Consider the following 25,517-nt stretch of genomic DNA (forward strand, 5'->3'; position numbering starts at 1 on the left):
CACACTGTGTGTGTGTGTGTGTGTGTGTGTGTTTGTATTACCTACCCTTCACTCAGTGACTATCTTAGTTATCAAATTGACTATCGAAGTATTCCAGTTCTTATGCTCAAGTAGCACTTATTTCACTTAATAATGACCCCAAAGTACAAATGTGGTGATACTGGCCATTCACACAAGTCAAAGAAAGACCAGAAAATGTTTTCCATTAAGAAACAAAGAAAACCCATTGACCTAATGGGAAAAAAAGATATCATGTGATATGATTGCTAAGACCCACACATACGACAAGAATGAATCTATGCAAGAAACTGTCATGAAAGAAAAATTCTTCCTAGTTTTGCTATCACACATCAATAACAAAACTTAGAGTCACTGTATATAAGTAATTGATATGATTAAAAGAATGTTAAATTTATAGATTAAATGTAAAAAAAATGCAAGTGTGTTTAGGGTACAATTCTATGAAAAGTTTCAAGCATTCGTTGGAGTCTTTTTTTTTTCTTATTAGTTACATTTTGTTAACTCTGTATCCCAGCCGTATCCTGCTCCCTCATTCCCTCCTCAATCCCACCCTCATCTCCTGCCTGCCCCTTTCCAAGTCCACTGATAGGGGAGGACCTCCTCCCCATTCATCTGACCCTGTTTTATCAGGTATCTTCAGGACTGGCTGCAAAGTTTATCACCACTACCCACAGAACTGCTGTATCATAGAGATAGCAGCACCTTCTATGAGGTGTCGCCTTAACAGAGTACAACAGAAGTACTTAACAGAGTACTTAACAGAAGTACAGTTCACTCATAAGCACATCACAATACTGAAATAAGAGAAAGCATGGAGAGGGAAACAGGTACTGGTGGGATTAGAAGCCTCACTTAAGTAAGACCTGCTTTATTGTGAAAGCAGATGTTTTGAAGAGTATACATAGAAACAGTGTAAGACATAAGTATACATCAAAAACAAGTGAGCAGTCGGAGACAACACAGTATCAAGAAAGTAGATTAGCAGCAGATCGTGCCCACAGAAGAATGAAATAAAGCAAAGGCAGGCATGGAAGATCCCTGTGTTTTCTTCACTTTCTGCTTACTCTCCGTAAAACAGAAACAGAGTCAACGACTGAGAGGAAACATGAGCCAGAAGGTCCATGAATCTGAGGAAGAGGGTAAATGAGCGTAGGCCTGGAATGGCGGCTTATACCTGTGATTTCAGTGCTCGGGAGACTGAGGCAGGGTGATCATCCATTAGGATCGCCTGAACTATGGGGCATGATGCTGCTGCCTCTGCATGGAGAGTGGAGGATGAGTGAAGCCGGGAAAGTGGGTGTGGTTTTTTTTGTGTCATAGATCTATAAGAAGAGCCAACTTTCCCCCAGACAGCCTCGGTGCCAGTTGTTAACCCAGGGGCAACCCTAATACTCTTCCTCACAGATACAGGCATTTTTAATCAGTTCCATGAAAATTGCTTGTGAATTCTGCTTCTACTAAAATATATTTGATACATAAAACCTCTCCTTTCTGTTCTTTTTGTTTTCATTCAAAAGAGATTTTTTTTTATTTTTCTTTTTAATGATTATAGTATGCTTAAAAACATAGCTGTGTACTCGGCTTCCGATGTTAGACACTGAAAAAAGGACACAAGTGCGCAGAAGGGTTGACTTGCTGGTCCTTATTCTGTAATTTTTAAAAAAAAAAAATGCAACTGTGTACTATTCCTAAATGCATAATATATTGAATTTGGGGTTTTATATTCATTGCTCTTAGGCAAGAGTCTCGGTGGGGCTGCTTGCTTCCTTGTTTTTTCCTTGGGATCATGTTATTCTATGTCCTTTGTTTCTCTCTGTAACTGAACATCATTTGAAGATTTCTGCAGATGGCAGTTACATCATCACTGTACAGGCCAGTCTCAGATTTTATGGTCCTCAGAGAAATATTTTCTGCCTCAAATAATATCCATGAGACTAGAGACTCCATAGTTAAAAATGTTTGCTGTTCTTGCAGAAGATCCAGGTTCGGCTACCAGGATCCACATGGTAGCCTACAACTGTCCTTAACTGCCACTCGAGGTAATCTGGTACCCTCTTCCAGCTTTTGTGGGCACCAGGCACATACAGAGTGCACAAACATACAGACAGGCTAAACACTTATAAACATAAAATTATAAACATAAACAAACTATATGTATATATATATATATATATATATATTGAAGCTACAATAATAATAATGTCCAATCCCCTGAGGCTTGGGATGTAGCATAAATAAGGCCCTAGGTTTGATTCACAGCCTTTGTGAATAAAAGGTGTGGTGGGGACCACACCTGAAATTCCACTCAGGAAGTTTGAAGCAGGAAGATCAGAATTCCAAGGACATCCTCACTTATTTAGGAGTCCAGACCAGCTAGGTTAGAAATCCTGGATCAAAGTATTTTTTCCAGTCTTTTATTAAATATGCTTCCTTTTTCAGTCTTCGGATAGCAACTGATTCTCATTAAACTTTTATGTATTTTTACTTATATACACTACTTATATAGTTAGATACTTACCTCACTAAAAATATCAAAAGTCTTGAAATTAACCCAAATCATCTTTACAAGCTCAGTATCTATGTTATCACTTAGGAGACAATCAAGAGCATCTTTCTACCTGACCTAGTCCCCTCACTAGAGCTAACTTCATTAGCTCTAATGTATTGTTTTGTGTTTTTGGGGTTGGGTGGGTGGGTGGGTGGGTGGTTTGGCTTTTTCTTCACTGAAATATGTAACGCTCACATTTCGATTCCTTTTATCCTTTCTTTTGTTGTTTATTTTAAGCAAATCAAAATTCTTAGAAAAGAAACAAACAGGGTTCGTCAGTGTGGTGTGCCCAGAAAATATTCTTAGGCTTGATTTCAAATTCTCTAGGGTCAGCTATCTTGCACAGAACTGACTGTGGTAGAAACACAGATGAAGGACTGTGACCTAAACATTAGCTACAATATTAATGCAGGTAGGGCCCTATGGCTGGTTTTAAGAAAAAAGAAAAAAAAAAGAAACAAAAACAAAAAAAGCAGAGGAAGATGGAGAATACTTAGCTTTGCCCCAACATTGACTGCTCGTTTTTTATTTTTCCATGCCACCAATTTGGCTCGGGCTGACTCCATCACCACAGAAATCTTGAGCCAGTCCAGGTAGTTCCAGGCCCTTTCCCTCCCCTTCCCTCAGCAACAGCCAATAGTACATCCCTTGACAACTAACCTTGATCCAGAAACACAGCCTGTCTTAGCCTACCTTAAGAGGAAAGGTAATCTTCAGCACAAATACGGGGGAGAAGGTTGTTCCAGGTGCTGCTAGCAACATCAGAGGACCTGATGGAACCCTGCCTGTGGGAAAGTTTATAAGGTGAGCTCAGAGCACAGAGTCCCAGCCAGAACTCCATTTTTTCACCACAAGCAGCTTCCTCTGAGTGTACTGTTAACCTCTTGTTTGTGTAAACCAGTTGGATACAAGTATTCTCAGTGCAACAGTGGAAGGTAGAATTACCCGGGGATTTTCAGGGATTTTCAGGGTAGTGTGAGCTTCCCAGGGATTATGTACTGGTTCCGGTGCATGGCTAGATTAGCCAATCTGTCTTTACAGGCCTTCCTTCCCAATGAATCTCTTCTAAAAGCCATTGACCACGCCCACAAAAGCTCTGTGAGATGCCACAGAGTGCCATGGACATGCCTGGACTCTTTTCAGCCCACTTAAGAAGGAAGGACTCTTAAACTCTGTGACATTTAAATCACTCTTCCCTGACCCGCTTGGCCTTCTGCTTGATTGTCTCATCTGTAATCTGTTTTAGGAAAAAACAGATTGTCTTCTGCAAACCACATCAGGGCCTCAGTGAGTGAATGACATAATTTTTTTAAGATTTATTTTTTATTTTATGTATTTGAGTGTTTTACCTGCACATATGTATGTGCACTCTGTATACCTATTGCCAGTAAAGGCCAGAGGAGGGTATTGGATAGTGTGGAACTGGAGTTATACACAGTTTCTTCTATAAGTGGTACTACATATGTACCAGGAAACAAACCTGGGTCTTCTGTAAAAACAGTATATGCTCTTAAATGCTGAGCCACGAGATGCAATTCTTTAAAAAATAAAATGTGCTCCAATAATTGTACATTTTAATACATTTTGCCAAATACGCACTCTTTGCTTTCCCCAAAATACTTGCATTTGGCTCTACCAGCCAATCCCTTTTTCTTGCCACTGGCTCAGGTACCCAGAGTTCTTGGCCACTGTTTAAATTGAGAGAGTTCCTCAGGACTAGAAATACGTATTCTTTTGGTGTGTCTGAGTTATTTTGGTTGATGATTTATGTTTTCGTAGTTTCCTCATCTTAATAATGACCTGCTTTCCATTCTATAAATGCATCAAAATTTGATTCTTTAATCACCATTTAAGGGACACATGAAATAAACCAAATATCACTGCAATTGTAATAAAGAAAGAAAGCAAGGAAGAAAGAAAGAAAGAAAGAAAGAAAGAAAGAAAGAAAGAAAGAAAGAAAGAAAGCTCGCTCTTCTGGCCAATCATGTATAAATCTTAATGTGAACACTTTCCAAAATGGAGTAGCAGCATATCATACATCCTCCTTAATTGGTAGAGTTCTCTAGCCACTCCCTTCTCTGCCCTTTCCACATTCCCTCTCTACTGCCACTTATTAAATACCAAGATTCCTGTGTGGATGCCTCAGCACACTCTCAGTCAGATTGTTACCTTCTGAACACTGACCTCCAGAAATTCTAAGGCTGGGAATTAAAGGCAGGGAGGTTCTGCTGGTGTGATTTTTCTCTGAGGTTTTTAGGAGCACTCCTCTTCCTCATTGGGGCTACACCTCTGGGTACCACAGTGCTCTATAACTCCCAGCTTTGACTATAGTGTCTTTTCAGAGGTTTGACTGCTACACAGAGGATGGTTTTCAGAGAGATGTGTGGGAAGTGGTTTTGATATTTGGCAGTTCCTAAAGACAAGGTGATTTGAGATATTGGTTTTAAAAATACGTATACACTATTCTCTTTTTTTCTGAAACTGCCTAGTCATTGGAATTTTGCAGTTATCAACCACACCAAAATAGAAGTATCATAAACAAGAGGGCTTTTGTTTATTTCATTCATCTAGCCACATACGGTGCACGAACACTTGAGTGTATATTTTCACCATGAAATCCATTTTTCTCTTCCAGATACCTCCATTAAAATATACAGTTCTGAAACTAAAAACATAGACAAAGCCCCAAGAATTGAAACAATTGAAAGTACGTCAAAAATGCACAAAGTGTCAACCATGAGACGAATATTCGATTTGGCAAAGCTTCGGACCAAAAGATCAGCACTTTTCCCAGCTATTAAGATCTGTCCACAGGAATCCTTGAGACAGATTTTAGCAAGTCTTCAAGCTTATTATAGACTGAGAGGTAAGGACAACAATGGAAGAAATTAGCCCTCTGTTCTCTTTCCTCTCTCCTACTCACCCACAGGTTATCTTCAGCCCTAAACATTCAAGGTCTCTCATTCCTCCAAGAGAACTGTAGATATCAGCCCACTAGTCTGATAGAGTAATGGGCCACAGACCTACAAAACAGTGGTGTTTCTGAGCTCCCATGATTTAAAATGATTTGTTATTCTACATTGGACCATTAGAGGCCAGGAAAAAAATTTTAAATCCTTGATATAGAGGTTTTACTTGTTTTGTTTCTTCCAAAGTCCACTCTTAAATTTTAATGTCATTCTTATAAAGTAAAAAGCCTAGGATAGTTGCAATATCAAGAAGCTGAGCAAGCTGATTTACGACTTAGGATTTCTTTTTGTTGTTGTCCAAAAGTGACATTATAGCCCATATCCATTCTCCCTCAATAATAAGTTTGTTTCTGATGGGGGGGGGGACGGGGGAGGAAGGCTTTTAAAGTTTGGAAATCTGGGGCAGGCTGAAGTACAGAGACACAAATTACAAATGGCCTCCAGAGTATGCAAGGTGCTACTGCCGCTTTGGGCTGGAGCACAGTGCAGTTTTTAAAAACTGCACTGCAGGAGGCCTTGCGTTTCTAGAAATCACCAAGTCATTAAATCAACCACAGGTGCCAGCAACTGTCCTGATCATTTCATTTACTTAATATGAATAAAGAATTCACATGGCTTCCCCTTTAAAAGAAAAAAAAAATTATATTCGCAGCTGGTATCCTGTCTTCTAAATAGCCTCAAAGGATGACCAGTACCTTCTCTCTCTGGACTAAGTTCATACTGCATGTGAAAGCTGAGTGGATGGGTGTTTTCCCACCTTCACGACACCAGATGTTGCTAGTGTCCAAAAATGTGTATGTTCCTGCTCTATTGAAAGCTGGCATGCAGGAGCAGCTGGTTCAGTTCCAGCCTGGGATGGGTGGGCCTTGGGACAACTGAGAAGGCATTTGTGATCCTGACACCCAGAGATCCTCTTGGATGGCTAGTAGGGGGCTCTGGGACTCAATACATCTTAAGGGTTCTTGCTGGGTTTTGGAGACATGATTGATGAAGGGTTTCAAAAACATCAAGCCTTCTGTTCTTTTTTTTCCTTTTTTAATTTATTTTATTTTATTTTTATTAATTACAGTTTATTCACCTTGTATCTGAGCTGTAGCCCCCTCCACCTTCCCCTCCCAAACCCTCCCTCTTCTTTTCCTATGCCCCTCCCCCAGTCCAGTGATGGGGAGGTCTTCCTCACCTTCCATCTGACCCTAGTCTATCAGGTCTCATCAGGTCTGGCTTCTTTGTCTTCCTCTGTGGCCTGGGAAGGCTGTTCCCCCCTCAGGTGGAGGTGATCAAAGAGCCAGCCCATGAGTTCATGTCAGAGACAGTCCCTGTTCCTATTATTGGGGAACCCTCTTGGACACTGAGCTGCCATGAAGCCCTCTGTTTTTATGTTTCTACTTGTATGTGAAAGTAAAAGAATATTTGTTTTCTGACAGAAGTCTTAGCCATAGGTAAATGGAAATTACTGTGTCACACTCAAAAGGGAAACCCTAATTGGAGAAATGGGGTACCCTATATGAACACTCTGAAGTCCTCACACATTCTGCACACAAGTTTTTCAGTAAAATACCTGCTGAAGAATATGGAAAGCAAAGGTCCTAATTATCAACAATGCAAGGAAAATAAAGTGGTGTGTTCACTATTCATGCTGTGTGCCTACACATTGATCAGATAACAATGCCAGCAAGTTTCTATAAAATTTAATGGACTGATGCATATATGCACACATGTACACACAGACACACAGACACACACACAAATCTTTCCATGTAAAATCTAATTCTTTGCAACACTGATATATATAATTCACCAGAGGTATTTGTGGAATACACTATTTTTTTTTTTTTACAAACTCTGAGCCTTGAATTTTAATTCGGAGCTCTTTACTGTTGATTAGGATTGCCTGTTTCATTCATGTTTCCCTGAACGAAAGAAAACACTGTTTTTCTCCCCACAGCAAATGACAGCCCATTATCTTTATGGCTGCCTCTGGGTGATATGAAATTTTACTATTCATCAGTGTGTGTCCCCACAAAGAAACAAGAAATAAGAGCCAGACACAAAGCTCTGTTCCTTTGATGGAGACGCCCACTTACTGTTCTCCTCACCCGGCCATTGCAAAATGTTCTTCTGACATCCTCCAACAGACTAGGGGGAGAAAGCTCCCCATTATAACATCAAATAGAAACAGTGAGCTGATTCTTCTCTCCCCGCCCCTCCCCCCCCCCCGTGCTTAAAGCACCACGAGTGAAGTGTGGAGCTTTCTGTGGAATCATTACGGTGTTGTCCCGAAGCACAAACGCCAGCAGGGAGAGTAGGTTTGTGGAAGTCTCCAGCGAAGCCCCCTCAAAGATGCCTGCCCTCCCATTCCCCACCATGCGGTAGCCCAAGGCTCTCCTCCTTCCCTTTGCTCATTCTCAGTCCCAATATCAAGCCACGTTTTGGGCCTTTGAGACAGCTCAGCAGGCAAAAAGGACTTGCCACTAACCCTGAGGATGGGATTTGAATCCCCGAACCCACAAGGTAGAAAGAGAGAATGGATCCAACTGCGGCAAGTTGTCCTCTGACCTCCACCCATGTGTACAAGTACACACACACACACACACACACACACACACTTCTCAAAAAGAATCTAAAGAAAAATTTCACTGGTTCTAGTTCCGAATAATTGTCTTTCTTGTTGCTGTTACGAAAAACCTGACAACTTAAGGGAGGAAGGCTTTATTCCCGCTTGGAAGATCCAGTCCGTTGCTGCAGGGAAGCTGCTGCCGCGGGAGCAAGAGCTGCCTGATCATATTGCTCCCCCAATTCCGGAAGCAGAGAAAACAGCACGCTCTGCTCCCTGTCTCCTTTACACAGCCCGGGACAGGAGCCAAGGGCGCTGCCCACATTTAGGGAAAGTCTTCCGCCTCAGTCAAGCTTAGAAAACCTCACAGACATGTCTACAAGTTCGTTGCCATGGTGATTCTAAATCCTGTCAAGCCAATAATCACGATTATACATCGCAAGTTTCAAATTTAATATGGTGGTCCTTACAAACTGCAATGGCCCTGGCAGATAAATCTTTAAGCAACTTCCTTGTGCTTCAAGAATAAATTATTCTCTTCTCGGTGTCATTATGTAAAGCAGGTATTGACGCCTATGGGGAAAAGTCCAACATGAGGAGGAAATGGAAGACACAGATTCCATGAACAAAATTCAACCTCAGTTTTTCTGTGTGACAGGGCACCACCTGCAGAGATATATATTGATAGGTCCTCAGGCTGACAGAGAACTCAGAAAAATGAACCAGTCACACACAAACACACACACACAAACACACTGCATACACAGAGGCACATGTGAATACATACACGTAATGCACACATGTCTAATGTCACACACAATGCACACACAGAGACTTATATGCACGTGTACAAATAATAAATACATGTGCCCGCAAGTTTCCCTTTAGGCTTAATTTGGAATAGCTAGTAAGATAAACTCTGAATAAAATTAGTCGAAATGGACTGAAAAAGCAACATGCCCAAAGAGGGAAGAGTTAATCATAACCTCCAATGATCTTTATGGATATTGTTCATGAAAGACACCAGTGCTAAGCCTCAAAGGCAGAGACAGTTTCTTTTATGCACTGTTGTATCTCTGGCAGTTGGGTCACAGTTGAACTAAACTAGCAGATACAGTTGGGAGGGTGGCAAAAAGCATGTTTCCAAAGACAGATGATGTGTTGGGGGTAGGAGGACAGCAAGGACCAGTGGGCCCACTACTATTAGGGTTTGGACAAATCTGCAAACTTCCTAGTGTGTTTTCTGAGTGCAGAGAAGATGAAGGCCATGTACTCTGTGCTTCGGCTGTCAGGATGGGCACTGCCCCCTCTGCAGGCAGGAGGGAGGTCATGTTGCAAAGCACATTTTTCTATGTGCGGCGACTGCACTGCTTTCCAGTGTTTTCGCTCAATGTGGGAGCCTAGGCCTTTAACAGTAGGACTGTTATCTCCGCCACCTCTGTGAGTTTCTGCAAAAGATCAGGTACCCTGACAATTCTGGTCAGGTGCTGCTGGCAGATGACACGGGCTTTTGTTGATCTGGACTCCCCTTTGCCTCTTAAAACCAAGTGTGGAGAAATGCAACTTGGTTCAGGTGGAGAGTTGGGACAAAATATAAAGGAGACCGACTCCGAACTGGTTTCTCCTCACCTTGTTCCTCCCACCACCCACCATTTTTCATTAGAAAGTTAGATGATGTCTGTCTCTCCCCAAAAAGTTCCAATTCTTTCTCAGATTGTAGGAAGATAGATAGATAGATAGATAGATAGATAGATAGATAGATAGATAGATAGGAAGACAAAACATATTATTGACACTGGAAGTCTTCTGACATATCTTATTGGCCTTCAACACTAACTATTCATCTCTGTAGCCCCTGGCACAGTTTTCAGTTGACATCAAAAGTTTTCCATCATGAGCTTAAATAATTAATAAGGATGTTGCTTTCAATGAGCTGTAAATATCGATATTTAAAATAAAACCAGAGTCAGATCATTCTTTTGGTCCAGGGGATTCTGCCATGCCTTGTGATTATTGAAGCATCAAGTTTTTTTAACAAACAGATTAAACACGCTGTTCTTAAGAGCAGGGGTGCTGGGGACGTGGTTCAGTAGTTAAGTGCTTCTCTGGCACTGGTGAACGCTGGGTTCAATTGCCAGAACTGCAAGGAAAAATGAAAGCTGAACATTGACCTCAGGTTCTCAGAGAAAAACAAAATCTGAATTAGGGAGTAGGGTAAAGTGGTGGAATCTGCCAAGTATGCCCTATGCCCTCCTCCTGCAGCACACACCCACATTTCCTGTCCACAGTCCTCCAAGTACCATTTCTCTGTAATTTATGTTCATGCTTTGACAAGGAATCTCCCTCACCCCGTTACAGGCTTCCACATAAACATGAGGACTATCCATCCATACTTCATCTACCATTGTCCTTCCCTTAGCACATATTAGGTGCTGGACCACTTTATGTGATTAAACTTCCATGGGGTGAGGGGAGATATTCGTATCTCAATTATGCAATCAAGATACACCCCCCCAGAGATATGCCCACAGCTCAACCTAGTGTAGACAGACAATCCCCTCTTGATGCTCTCAGATTCTAGCCCACGTCTGTTGACAACACTGACTGTGACATTTGTGAATTAGTATATCAGCCTAAGCATGACAACCCTTTCTGTATTGTGAGGCTGAGTGCTTTGGGGAAAGGGTTTTTCCATTTAGAACTCCTGATTGCTGTGTGTTACAGTATGTCAAGAAGTAGTGTGGGAAGCGTATCGGATCTTCCTGGATCGCATTCCTGACACAGAGGAATATCAAGGCTGGGTCAGCACTTGCCAAGAGGAGACCTTCTGCCTCTTTGACATTGGGAAGAACTTCAGCAGCTCCCAGGAGCACTTGGATCTTCTGCAGGAGGTGGGTCTATACAGTGCCCCAATACCAGCCATGCCTCCAGCCCCGTCCCCTTTGCAATGGCTTCCAAGGCCTGAGGGTTGCTTGTCAAAATACTTAGAGATAGCTCATAAGACAGACAGGAATTTTATTCCTGCAAAAAAATAATATTTTCAACAGGCAGGCTGACATGTCGTTGAAGAGAGAGGGAATGAAAATAGACTTGAGCTCTTCAGTTGACACGATCTCTTGGTAAAATTACTTTTTATCTCCTTTTCTTCCAGAGAATAAAACAGAGAAGCTTCCCTGGGAGGTAAGTACTCAAAATAGAATTCTGGGTGCTCTTGACTTTCAAAGGAACACACAATGAAGTGTAACTAAGCTACTGTACCCTGATTATTTGTACCCTGATAGACAATGTATGCACATATCACACTGAAGATAAATGAGTGCAGAAAGGGAAGGGAAATAGACCTGACAGACTGAGATCAATGCTTGTTTTAAAAAAAAATGGAATTGTTTACTGTGTGATATGTATCTAATGTGTAATTTCACTCGAAGGATCTAGAGCAATTAAAAGTTTAATTTTTAGGACTGACGGCAAACTATTAGTAGTAACATCAGGAAAATACTTAACATGATCAGAGTGTAACTTGAATTTTGAGCTCTCGTATGGTACTCTGTCAAGCATTAGTATTTCTCAAACTAAATTACTGAAGCACTGAGCTATACCCTCAACAAGAACTGAATATCAATTAAGAAAATTGAGTTACAGAGAGAGAGAGAGAGAGAGAGAGAGAGAGAGCATAAGCTAAAATGATTAAAGAAAAGAGATGCTGTTGCCAAACTCAAAACTCACATAGCACACAGAGTTGATGACATGTTGAAAGCGCACACACATACACACACACACACACACATTCAGAGATGTGAGTTACAGGAAATACTTTATAATGCCTTTCACATTTGCTGCTTTCCCATTTACCTCGCTGCCACCAGCCTGTACCACTCCTCGGTTAGTTTATTCTAGGCAGGGGAGATCTCAAATCTGATCTCCCCCCAACAAACATCCGGGCTTCTAATTTCTTTTTCTCTTTAGCATACTCTTCCTAGATTAATATATCTGGAATATCCCTTTTATATGTTGAGTCCTGTTTGTTGCCACTCAAAATACTCCCTCATTGTCCCCCGATGTCATCTGAACATCCCACTGCTTGTCTCCCCAACCCAAGTCTGCACAGGAAGCTGCATGTTAAGAACTGCCTCTGTGGCATCTCTTGGCATCTGGCTTCTGGGTAGGACCAGCCAGTAAAGAGATAAGAATGGGGTTTTTAAATCCCAACACCCCTGCTTCATACACACACACACACACACACTTACAAAGTCTCTGAACACCATCATCTTTGTGTTCAGCTCTGGCCCGTCCAGCAGCAACTTCCAAAGTCTTCTCTTTGGGCTTCTGTATACCCCACCATTGCCAGCCGCATACGGTGTGGTGGTCTGAATAAGCATGGCCTCCACAGGCTCATATATCTGAATGTGTGGTCTACAGTCAAAGAGCTGCTTGGGAAGGATTAGGAGGGGTGTCCTTGCTGGAGGAATAGCCTGGGCTCTTTGAAACCTCAGAGCTCCCTGCCCCCCCCCCAGTGACACTCCAGGAGGAATCCGGCTCCCCACAGTATCCTCACAGGCCATTTAAGGCTGAAGCCTCTCTAGAACTCTGGGCTTAGTTCAGCAACTGCCCTCCTGTTGAGCATTCCCTTCCTTTTCCTGCTCTCCTGTGAAAGCCCAAACTCCTCAGCAGCATGTGATACTCAATGCATGACGGCAGTGCTGTTTCCGGCCTTCTCATTCAAGTGTGAGTGCTCACTCACTTCAGCAAGCATTGGCAGGAGTGGACTGCATGGCCTGGGAAAGGCTTAGGCCCACACCTCTTACTTTGTTCACAAGACACAGAGATATTCTCCGGCTACCCACACAAAAGATAGCATTGTGCCCCCACAGCATTGTGAAAGGGTAGGAAAATGCTGACATTCACTAACTTCTGACACCTGGTTAAGTAAGTGGAAATTTTCTCTTTCACATAGTCTTTCCAAGAAGAAAAATGAAATTTCACTCCCCTGACTAGTCAATAATTGTTCCAGTTTCAAATGGATTTGAAATAAAAGCCAGTACAAGATCCAAGTACCCCAGACCTCCAACCGGAGCTTCTGGCATGGGGATAGCACAAATTGCCAGCTTAAAGGAAGGATCACACTTGATGATAGAGGGAAAAGATACCAGCCAAGAGTGCAGCGCATGCCAGGATGCCAACCTGTAACGAGGCTGTGACCACTGCAGCCAGAACTCTCCTCCTCTTGCTTTAGTTTCTTTCTCACAGCAACGTGGGACAAGGAGAGCCGAGTAGTTCTGAGAGAAAGACCTGAGCACAAACAAAGTTCTGAAGGTTAGAAGGAAAGAAAATTTGTCTAAGTCATAAATGCCACAGTGCTTGACATTTAAATATCTCCATAACAACTATCATTAAGCACCTAGCATAATACCAGAAAAATAAGAAGAATGGCTGGTTTCGAATTCCAGTAGGATTTGAGTTTATATTGTCCTATATCTACCAATACAGTTATCCATTTCTACAAATGCAAATTCTACAAATTTACACCATTTTTAATTTTTTTTTATTAATTACATTTTGTTCACTTCGTATTCATCCATAAGCCTCTCCCTCCTCCCCTCCCAATTCCACCCTTCCTCTCCCTTCTTCACGCATGCCCCTCCCCAAGTCCACTGATAAGGGAGGTCTGCCTCTCCTTCTTTCTGATCTTAGTCTATCAGATCTCATCAGGAGTGGCTGCATTGTCATCTTCTGGCCTGGTAAGGCTGCTCCACCCTCAGGGGGAGGTGTTCAAAGAGCAGGCCAATCAGATTATGTCAGAGGCAGTCCCTCTTCCCATTACTATGTAATCCACTTGGACACTGAACTGTCATGGGCTACATCTGTGCAGGGGTTCTAGGTTATCTCCATGCCTGGTACTTGGTTGGAGTATGAGTCTCTGAGAAGTTCCCTGTGTTCAAGTTTTCTGGTTCTGTTGCTCTCCTTGTGGGGTTCCCGTCATTAGCATATATTAATCATATTGAAAAGTTTCATCTTCATACATTTATATAATGTATTTTGATCATTACCATGTCACATCTGCTCTCCCTGCCACTGGTGTTCCTCAGAATATACAACAGACATCCATTGTTTTGGTTTTTTGTGTGTGGACTGTGGGGGGGGATGTTTGAATGTATGTGCACATGTGTACAGGTGTGTTCACCTGTGCTATGCAAGTGGAGGTTAGAGGTCAATGTCATTGTCTTCCACAAGCACTACCCACTTTACTTTTGAAACATGGCCTGTTACTAAAAATAGAGTTCTGTGTTTCAGTTAGGTTGCCTGGCTAGTGAGCCTGCTAGATCCAACTGTCCCCAACACCCAGTGCTGGGATAATAGACCCATATCTCTGTGCCCACATTTTATATGGATTCTGGGGCCCAAGTTCAGGTCTTCATGCGTGCACAGCAAGCACTTTACCTATTGACCCATCCTCCCAGGCATAATCATCCATTGTTGTTGGTCACAGTGCATGACAGCAAACTGATAATAGTTGTTTTTCTGCTTCAATCCCCTGCTGGTTGGAGTCTTTTTCCCAGCATTTTATTATTTTTTAATTCCAATTTATTCACTTTGTGTCCCAGCTGTAACCTACTCCCTTGTCCCCTCCCAATCCCATTCTCCCTCCCTCTTCTCCTCCCATGCCCCTCCCCAAGTCCACTGATAGGGGAGGTCCTACTTTCCTTCCATCTGACCCTAGTCTATCAGGTTTCATCAGGACTGGCTGCATTGTCTTCCTCTGTGGCCTATTAAGGCTGCTCCGCACTAGAGAGAGGTGATCAAAGAGCCAGCCACTGAGTTCATATCAGAGTCAGCCCCTGACCCCCTTACTGGGGAATCACTTGGAGACTGAGCTGCCATGGGCTACATCTGTGCAGGGGTTCTAGGTTATCTCCATGCATGGTCCTTGGTTGTTTTATCAATCTAAGAAAAGACCCCTGGGCCCAGATTTTGTTGTTGTTGTTGTTGTTGTTGTTGTTGTTGTTGTTGTTGTTGTTCTGTTGCTCTCCTTGTGGCACTCTTGTCCCCCCCCCCCAGGCACTTTCTCGGAAAATTAGAAATAGTGCTACCTCAAGATCCAGCTATACCACTCCTAGGCATATATCCAAAAGATGCTCAAGTATACAACAAGGACATTTGCTCAACCATGTTCATAGCAGCTTGATTTGTAATCACCATAGTCTGGAAACAACCCAAATGTCCCTTCAACTGAGGAATGGATACAGAAATTGTTGTGCAATGGAATACTACTCAACATTTAAAAACAAGGAAATCTTGAAATTTGCAGGCAAATGGTGGGAACTAGAAAAGATCATCCTGAATGAGATATCCCAGAAGCAAAAAGACATACATGGTATATACTCATTTATAAGTGTATATTAGACATATAATATAGGATAAACACACTAAAATCTGTACATCTAAAGAAGCTAAGCAAGAAGAAGGACCCTGGGTAAGATGATCAATCCTCATTCAGAAAGGCAAACGGGATAGGCATCAGAAGCGAGAGAAGACAGGGAACAGGACAGAAGCCTACCACAGAGGGCCTCTGAAAGACTCCACCCAACAGGGTAATCAAAGCAGATGCTGAAACTCATAGCCAAACTTTGGGCAGAGTGCAGGGAATGTTATGAAAGAAAGAGAATATAGAAAAGGCTGATAATATTTTAAACATTACTCTTCCTCATATCTTGGAAAGCGTTGCCATGACAGAGATATGCAGGTGATAGTGTTGGCTCTGTCCAGTCTAGAAGGCTCCGTAAGAATGGAATGTCAGTTATTTCTTCACATCATCTGTCATCATGAAGCACAGAAAATTATATATTATGCTAGAAATGGTGCTTTCAGTTAGGACTTGAAAGATTAGAGAAACAAATATTTTAATGAGATTCAAAAGCTATCACTAGCACAGTCCCTTTTCACTGTTTCCTATTAGTAATGGACTGATACTGTACATGCAGACAACTCTGCACCACTACCTTTGGTCTGACCCTAGAATATCTCCCATATTGCTATCTATTAATCTGAAGTCTTACCCCGACCTCCCTGGCTGGTTATCATTACCTGCTACTGTTGTGCAAAGAATACAGATTTAATAAACCTGTACTATCCAGAAACTAGTTCCCTTCCATTCCTTTAACTACAACAGTTCTTTGTTGGATAAAAAATCTGAGGTTTGTAAGGAAATATTACAGTATTCAATTATGTCATCTACTACTTTTATGGCAAGAACACTGAATGTGCAATGGGACAGTACAAAATTAGGACACACCTGTAGTTCAATTTTGCCTATTGTATAAATGCCCCCTTAAAACCACACAAAGCCCAGAGGCTGAGAGGAAGACATGGAGAGCCAGGTATAACCATCAAAGAGGTTGTTTGAAATTTTCCTCAGTGAGATATATAGATAGACAGACAGACAGACAGATAGATAGATACATACGTACATACATACATACATACATACCTATATAGATTCAAAAATCAGTCCAGTTAATAAAAACAGATAAATCTGGATGAAAATATGATTGTTCTCTACTGTTTCGTCTATATAGTATAGGCACACTCAAATGTGGGCTCCCTATCTTCAAGTTCCTCTATATCACCACTTCTTTCCTTCTTTGTGTGCTAACAGAAAAGATGAAATAGCTCCGAGGGAGACACTGGCAGAGCCCACCAAAACCCCTGTGTTACCCACAGGTAAGCTTAGATCTCATCTCATCTACTTCCAAAAGTCACTTCATTGAAAAGGTATCTGTAAAGCGCTCCTTGATGAGCGCTGGTATAACTTATGATGCGCCCTCTCATTTTGAGAGCTTTGGGTTTTACTGTTGAATGTCTACGTACATAACAAATACTGTTTGATCAACGCATTTAAGCACAAATACCTTTCAAACCACTAATTTCTCAGTTGCTGTTGCTAAATTGATGGCTAATTTCTGAGATAGCTCAGTGGAGAGTGCTTGGCTAGCTTGATGCCCTGGGTTCAGTCCATGCACTACAGAGGAAATAATACTGAACTTCATGGATTTGGCCAAAGATTTTCCAGAAATTTTATTATAGTTTAAACAATAAATGACGGATTAAACTGACAATCACCTGTCTCGTCACACATTTGGCAGTACTTAACATACAATCTTAACCTTAAGTTTTCACACTTTTTTGTTGTGTTAGTGTGTACATGTGAGGAGTATAGATGAGTGTAGGCATGCACACGTGCTGGTCAGAAGATAACTTTATGGAGTGGGTTCACTCCTCTATTTTCACATGGGTTCCAGGGATCACACTCAGGTCATTGGGCTTGTACCTTTAGTTGCAGAGTCACCAGCCCTGAATATAAAATTTTGGTAAATACCAAAATTTTAGTAGCAATGTTAATAATGTTTTTAAGAAAGCAAATTTTGGAGCTGGGGGATGGAGCCCAATAGAGTGCCTAGATCGATCAGTCTCCAGGTTCCCAACTCACTTATACTGGATGTGGTGGTCTATGCCTGTAATCCCAACACTCAAAAACTGGAGTCAGGAGAAACCAGAAGTTCAATATCATCTTGGCAACATAGTAAGTTTGAAGCCATAAAGTGTTTCATATATAAGATCCTGTCTCCGTTTTTTTTATTTCATTTTTATTTTTATTAATTACAGTTTATTCACTTCGTATCCCAGCTGTAGCCCCCTCCCCTATCCCCTCCTAATCCCTCCTTTCCTCCTTCCCTCTTCTTCTCTGATGCCTCTCCCCCAGTGCAATGATAGGGTAGGTCCTCCTCCCCTTCCATCTGACCCTAGTCTATCAGGTCTCATCAGGGACTGGCTTCTTTGTCTTCCTCTGTGGTCTGATAAGGGGAGGTGATCAAAGAGCCAGCCACTGAGATCATGTCAGAGACAGCCCCTGTTCCTATTGTTGGGGAATCATCGTAGACACTGAGCTGCCATGGGCTACTTCTGTGCAGGGGTTCTAAGTTATCTCCATGCATGGTCCTTCTTTGGAGTATCAGCCTCAGAAAAGACCCCTGTGCCCAGCTTTTTTGTTTCTGTTGCTCTCCTTATGGAACTCAATTTTTTTAAAGGGAGGGAAAATGCTTCTTTAAATCCATACACTAAAAAATAGAGACTTTTAGACAATGAGAATAAAGTTCACATATTTACTCACTAACTTCAGAAAAATCTGTGACTTCATTTTTATATTTCTTCTAAGTTAAAATAATTTACCACTTCTAGACTTGTTTCTAGATAATGTAACAAGACTAGTTCAATTTCAATTACAAAATGTAGTGAAAAATTCTTTAACAAAAACAAAAAAATAAAAACATAAACAAGAAAACAGAATTGACTAGTTATTTCCCCTTATGTATGGGTGAAGTTTGACCTGTGATTCTTAATATCAAGACTGATTTGTAAAATATTGTTTATAGGAAGTGTTTGTTTAAAAGATAGTTCATTTAAAAAAAAGATATTTCCTGCTACTTTCTCTTATACCATGAAAAACAATCATATTAATAGCATTAAAATTTGTTTTTTCTTGGGAGTTTTTTGGTGGTTGGTTGGTTACTTGCTTGCTTTTTTGAGACAGGGTTTGTCTGTGTAGCCTTGGCTGTTCTAGAATCACTTTGTAGATGAGGCTGGCCTCGAACTCACAGAGATCCACCTGCCTTTGCCTCCCTGGGTGATGGGATTACAAGGATGTACTACTGTGCCTGGCTGTTTTTCTGTCTTTAAAAGAACCTTCATAACAAAATTAAATATTTTACAATAAAGACTAAATTTAAACTAATTTTTTAAGGCTTGGAAGAGGCTCTGGGATTTGCAGGAGAATGCCAGCAGTATTCAGACTACTTTGGCAACCAGATGGGCTTTGCTGGCACTTCAGGCTTCATCATACCCACACTGACAGCCACTTCATTACTGTAAAAAAAAAAAAAATAGAGGACAACAAAAGAGCCATTTTTGACAGTGGGTCTATTTGTTAGGTTGCTTTGCTTCTGTAGATAGAACACTTTGTTCACAGTGAGTTGAGCACAATGGCTGAGGTTTAGCTATTGAGCTACACACAGTCCAATGGAGACTGACTGATACCTCAACCCTACAATAACCTAATCTCAATTAAACACTCTAAGGTCTTTAACTGAAGACTATTGATCAAAAACTCCAGCCAATGACCTAAGGCCAGATACACATGTACCATCACAGAAACTTATGAAACATAAAAATTAAAAATAAATAAAGGCACTGTGCCTCCTCCAGAAATTACTGATTCCATGGTAATATATTCTAATAAGAGCAAATGAAATGAAACGCAGCCAAAGAATCCAAAAGAATGGCTATAAGAATGGGTGATTCTCTAATGAAATAGAAAGACTAACAACAATTAAATTGAAACTATGAAAATGAAAATTTCAATAGGTCAAGTAAAAATTCAGCAGACAGACTCACCAATAGATTGATAAAGTGGGAGGCTTGAAGGCATTGTTATGAATTGTAACACTCAGACAATGACAGATATCATAATGAAATGGTACAAAGAGAGCATGTGAGAACTATGAGGCACCACTAAAGGCTGAAATTTATAAACCATGAACACGGAAGAAAGAGGAGAGAGAGGGGGAGTATGTGTATGTATATGTATGAATGCACAGAAAAGAGAGCCAATTAGATTATAGCAGATACTTTCCCAAACCCAGGGAGAGAAGTGACCATCGGATACATGAGGCATTAGAATGACAAAGAGACAAGACCAGAAAAGAACCTCCTTCTTTCAACAGTAGAGTTTAAACACTAAGTATGCAGAAGAAAGCTGCAACAGAGGGGCAACAAGTCACACAAAAATGCAAACTAAGGAAAGCGACAGAAACTCGAAAAGCAAGAAGGGTGCGGAGTGGTGTGTTCCAAGCTCTGAAAGACAGCAGCTGCCCATCCAGATTACCAGACACCTTCGGTGTGCAGCGAGTTGGGGCAATCTTCAAAGGAGGCTAAATGTATTAAGAGATTGCTCATACCACCTGATGGTTGGTCTTAGTTTCATCGGTCCCAATAATTTTTCTTTTGAGGACAACAAAATAGGACATTCAAACAAAAGAAAAATTTCCTCTAGTATACCTCCTAAGCTATTTTCATTGTTATACAAGTATGGTAAAAAAAAAAAAAAAAAAAAAAAAAAACAATTGGTCATAAAATTATATAGTTTGGCTCATTTGAATTTTTCCCTCAGGTGGAGAATGTCTTCATCTTGAGTGCTTGCAACAGACTGTTCAGCTACAGCTGTCAAGGAGGGTGCCAGAGACACCATCCTTCCAGATTCTCATCAACCAAATGACGTGGACTATTTTATCCAATATTTATCACACAGTGAAGTGACTCTTTAAGTGATCATAATTTACTGTGTATTTAAAAGGAAAAAAATGATTTTTATTTTCAGAAAGAAATGTTAAATGTTTAAAGAAATAGATGCAGTGACTCCAATTTAGACAGTTACACAATGTGCATGTTTGATATCCTGTAAACATGTATAATGTTATTTGCCCATTGAAAATGTAAGTCTGTTTGGGCTGGGGAGTGCCAAAGAGAATTTGTTGCTGTTGCAGTAGACCTAGGTTTGATGCTCAGCACTACAGCCCACAACCATCTGTAACTCCAGTCCCAGGGGACCCCGTAACCTCTTCTGACCTCTGCAGTGCCAGTCACGCACTAGGTGCACAGATGTACATACAGGCAAAAAAAATAAAATAAAATAAAAAAACCATACTCATGAAATAATAAAACAAAAACTAAAATATATTTAAACATGTTTAAATGATTTCTTCAGCTAACTCAAATGGTCCCACTAAAAGTCAGAGTTCCACACTCAGTGCGGTGACATCACAGAACCTCATATAGCTAAAAAAAACATTTAAAGAGACTTGGGGAATGGGGAAAGAACAATTTTTTAATTGATACATCCTGTTTGTTTCTTAAGGCTCAAAACTAAACCAAAAAATTTGTTTTGTCTAATTAAAATAAAAAGGACAGCAATTTCTTACAAGTACAAACTAGTCACAACACTATTCCATGAACATTTCTAAAAAACATAATTTACGATAAAATAGTAATATACATGATTAAAATGATTTATGCCTTGAATAGAACACAGAAGCCCCTTTGTTGGTATCATTATAGGTTTCTAAATGTTCTCCAGGTATCTGAAATGGTTTTTGGTGGTCTGTAAAGAGTGTTTTAAAGGGCGTCTTGAGGGGCTGGAGAGATGGCTCGGTGGTTAAGAGCACTTCTTCAGTAGACTTGGAAAGGGGCAGGGAGGAGATGAGGGTGGAAGGGTGGGAGGGTGGGTTTGGGAGGGAAAGAGGGAGTGGGATACAGCAGGGATACAAAGTTAACAAACTGTAACTAATATTAAAAAATAAATTAAAAAAAATTTACTGATTGTTAAGACAATCTAGACTTTCAAGACTTAAGCAACATTCTAAGATAGTTTTCAGAAGAACAAATTCAATATAAATACTTGTCTTTTCGTCCTTTGCATAGTCACAAAAAAGAAACATTAATCAGTTCTCATTAGACAAATCATTTAACTGTACCACATGTAGTACAATCCCAAATTTCGGTCCCAAAAGGAACAACTTAATGGAAATATTGAAAGTGTGACTTCAATTTAAAAAACAAACAAACATACGTATAAGAACTTTGAAAAACAAATTTAGAATGCATTTATCTGTAAATTCTATAGTGACAGAAAAGACATAAGGAATTATAGAATCTTGACCTTGCTCTAGTTTAAGTTCTTCTAGTCTTACTTTTGTGCCTGAAATCTTTCTAATTTCTACAGATGTTTCCAGCATGTCACTGGGGCCCTTCCCACTCCCTCCTGATGATACACAGCTCAATGAGATTCTCGGTGACACCCTCAAAGATATCCAGAAGCCCACAATGGTAAGAAGATCTGAGTTGGTACAGTTTTTCATGCACATTTTTGGTCTTTTCTGTTTTCTTTTTTCTCATATCTCTGCGTATGTGGTGTGCATACATGTGTGTATGCGTGTTCACATGTATGTGGAACATCTGTGCTAGGATTATAGGCAGGCTGCCATGCACCTTTGGCTTTTCCTTGGATTCTTAGGGATCAAGAGCCCCAGTCTTAGTGCCTGCACAGTAAGCAATTACCAGTGTAGTCATATCTCTAGCCTTGGTATGTTTTCTTCAGCAAAATAGGCAAAGGGGTGAATGGATCAGAAACTCACCATTTTCAGTGTTTTCATCCCATCCCTCAGACTATCTCAGTGACTTTATCCTCTTCACTATTCTTAAGTCATTGTAAGGACCAAGAAAATAATGGGTTGAGAATTAGGGTAAGATAGGGAAAATTACAAAAAGCACGCAGAAACCCTTCTCCCCATACCTAACAGGTACTTGTGAGTAATAGGTGCTCCTCAAGCATTAAAATCAATCAATCACAATGAATTCCCTCACTCTATACTAAAACATAAGCCTTGTTGACAGCAAGAGTCAAGTATTAGTTTCTGTATATGCAGCATAAGTATACCAATTATGTTTCAAAAATCCTTCAACGGTGAGCAAGCGGAAAACAGAAAGAGTGATCTACAGCTAAGAGGCGCTCTAGCCACCATGTAGACTGGTGCAGCTGTGAGAGTTGGAGTTAGAATATTGAAATAGGAATTTTTTTAGCCTTCTCAAAATCCATGCAGTGCTGAAGCAGAGAAACGCTGTCCTCATTATTCATGAGAAGTGGTGGCGTTGGCAACCCAAAGAATGACAAGTCAGAACTTTCCATCCTTCCACTGCTATAGCCACACCTACTCTGGAATGAGATGCTCTTTTTTTTCTTCTCTTCACATCCTTTGAACTTCCCTCCCAGGCATAAGGCAGGGTGAAGGGGAAAAAAATTCATTTGACCAGCTCTGCATGAGAAATCCTGATGAGCAGCCTCCTGGCCACTTGGTGTGCCCTTCAGGCAAAATGGCAGCAGGTACAGCTGAACTATTGTTGTGAACAAAGAAGAAAAATAGCATGTTTTTGTGGAAAAAATCTGCCTCACCAACAGGCAAAGTGCTATTGGGAAAAAAGTATTTCATAATTCAGAATTTAACATAAAATTTGTAAGATGACGAGTCTTTCTTCTCTCTTTCTTCACATTGTCTGTGTCCCACATGCTTCAATATCTAGTGTAGGTACCTCCGTCTGTGTAATTATCCCCACATACTTCATCTGACATCAGCCATATCCCCTGAAGAACATCCTTTATTGTTTGTATCTATGACCCATTCTTTTAGTCAGCAAACATTTTACTGAAATCCACTGATGTGCCAAGACTAGAGATGTACAACAAATATCCAAAGAAAAGCAAGATTGTTCCTGCAGCAAGGAACATATATGTGCAATTATATATAACAAAATATGTCGTGTGCTATGATTAAAGATGGCAGAATAAATTACTGGGACAAAATGATAGGCCAGGACAGGTTGTAGGGAGTATACTCTTTAGACTTGCATACCCAGCGAGTTTTATACATATACAGCCCCTTGGTTTCACTTCTGGGGATTTTGTACAGTAGAGAATTGTGTGGACCAACAAGACTTGCAGAGGGGGGGGGGAGAGAGGAGAATAAGCAAGTGCAAAAGTAGGTACCAAACAAGAGGTTAAGAGTCTAATCAGTGACACTGGAGTTCAGAGGAAGCAAAGGTAAAATGTCTATACTACAAAAAAAGGAAAGAGTGTTTCAGGAGTACAACCAAAGGACAGCGTGTCAGCAAATGATCAGAAAAGAACATGGTGAGTGAGGTATCCCAGGAGCAGAAAGACACACATGGTATATACTCACTTATAAGTAGATATTAGACATATAATATAGGATAAACATACTAAGATCTATACTCCTAAAGAAACTAAACAAGAAGGAGGACCCTAGGGAAGTTTCTCAATCCTCACTCAGAAAGCAAATGGGATGGACATCGGAAGCAGGAGAAAACAGGGAACAGGACAGGAACCTACCACAGAGGGCTTCTGAAAGACTATCCAGCAAGGTATCAAAGCAGATGCTGAGACTGATAAGCAAACTTTGGGCAGAGTTCAGGGAATCTTATGAAAGAAGGGGGAGATAGAAAGATCTGAAGTGGACAGGCACTCCACAAGGAGAGCAAAAGAACCAAAAAATCTGGGCACAGGGGTCTTTTCTGAGACTGATACTCCAAACAAGTATGCATGGAGATAACCTAGACCCCTTGCTCAGCCTCCAAGTGGGTTCCCTAGTAAGAGGAAAAGGAGCTGTCTCTGACATGAACTCGGTGGCTGGCTCTTTAATCACCTCCCTGTGAGGGGACAGCAGCTTTACCAGGCCACAGAGGAAGACAATGCAGCCAGTCCTGATGAGACCTGATAGGCTAGGATCAGATAGAAGGGGAGGAGGACCTCCCCTATTAGTGGACTTGGACAAGGGCATGGAAGGATTGGGAGGGATGAGGGATGGGTCTACAGCTGAGATACAAAGTGAATATATTGTAATAATCAAAAATAAATAATTTTTAAAAGAGTATTTCAGACAAAACATAGAACGAGTGAAATGCATATGAGGAAGGGAGAATTAAAGGAGAGAAAGACGGGGTGTTATTGCTGGAGGGGGGGAGAGCATTTTAAGTAGACTCTCCAGGAGAAAAGCAGAACAATGTAGCCTTTGATTAATAAAGCAGTCATGGCTGCAGAGTGGAAATAAAATTATTCAAGTAGATTGGAATAAGACTATAAAAAATATTAAATACACGGAAAAAAGTCTAGGTTTTTAACTACAAGTAATAGGAAGTCTCTGAAGGTACTTAGTGAGAGCCATTTAAAAATCTATCTTTCATATGTGAACTATAAGTAGAACAATCCCCCCAGAGTCCAGAGGAGGAGAGAATTTGAACACTGAACCAAAGGGCAGAGATTCCAGTCATATCTAAGGAATCATCTTTAGTGAGCTGTTACACAGAAAGTTGACTAAAATGATATACTCATAGGTTGCTAGGAAAATAGATTTCAATGTTTCCTCATACACACACACATACATACACACACACAAAGATGTTTTTGAATTTGAGGTGCTGGATACATTAATAAGCCTGACACAATCTGTCCAGATTATAAACATATATCAAAACATCACATTGTATCCTATAAGTATAGACAGTTACTATTTGTTATGTTTGAGGCGGATAAGAAGGTATATGCTTGTAACTCCAGCGCTTGAAGGCAGAGGCACGACCAAGAGTTCAAGGCTGGACTTAACTATATATAGCAAGCTTGAGAATAGCTTGGGCAACAGTGAGATTCTGCCTCAAAATAAAATAAGTAAAGACAGCTTGAGGACTGCTGAAATTAAAGACCAGCCCGGGCTATAGAGTGAGGCCCTGACTCAAAGAAGTAAAGAAATAA

The 25,517-nt window shown here is 40.8% G+C and overlaps 1 protein-coding gene across 1 annotated transcript in view; it reads left to right on the forward strand.

Moving 5' to 3' along the window:
* The first annotated feature begins 5,290 nt into the window (after positions 1-5,290).
* Positions 5,291-25,517, forward strand: part of Impg1 (interphotoreceptor matrix proteoglycan 1) — a 106,914-nt gene continuing 86,687 nt past the window's right edge. The window contains exons 1-5 of the mRNA XM_060386099.1: positions 5,291-5,435; positions 10,817-10,983; positions 11,244-11,272; positions 16,746-16,810; positions 21,921-22,024. Of these exons, the coding sequence (XP_060242082.1) occupies positions 5,306-5,435; positions 10,817-10,983; positions 11,244-11,272; positions 16,746-16,810; positions 21,921-22,024 (495 nt within the window). The 5' untranslated portion in view covers positions 5,291-5,305. The remainder of the gene's footprint in view (positions 5,436-10,816; positions 10,984-11,243; positions 11,273-16,745; positions 16,811-21,920; positions 22,025-25,517) is intronic.

The sequence above is a fragment of the Meriones unguiculatus genome, chromosome 6 (genome assembly GCF_030254825.1).
Source record: "Meriones unguiculatus strain TT.TT164.6M chromosome 6, Bangor_MerUng_6.1, whole genome shotgun sequence".
NCBI lineage: Eukaryota > Metazoa > Chordata > Mammalia > Rodentia > Muridae > Meriones > Meriones unguiculatus.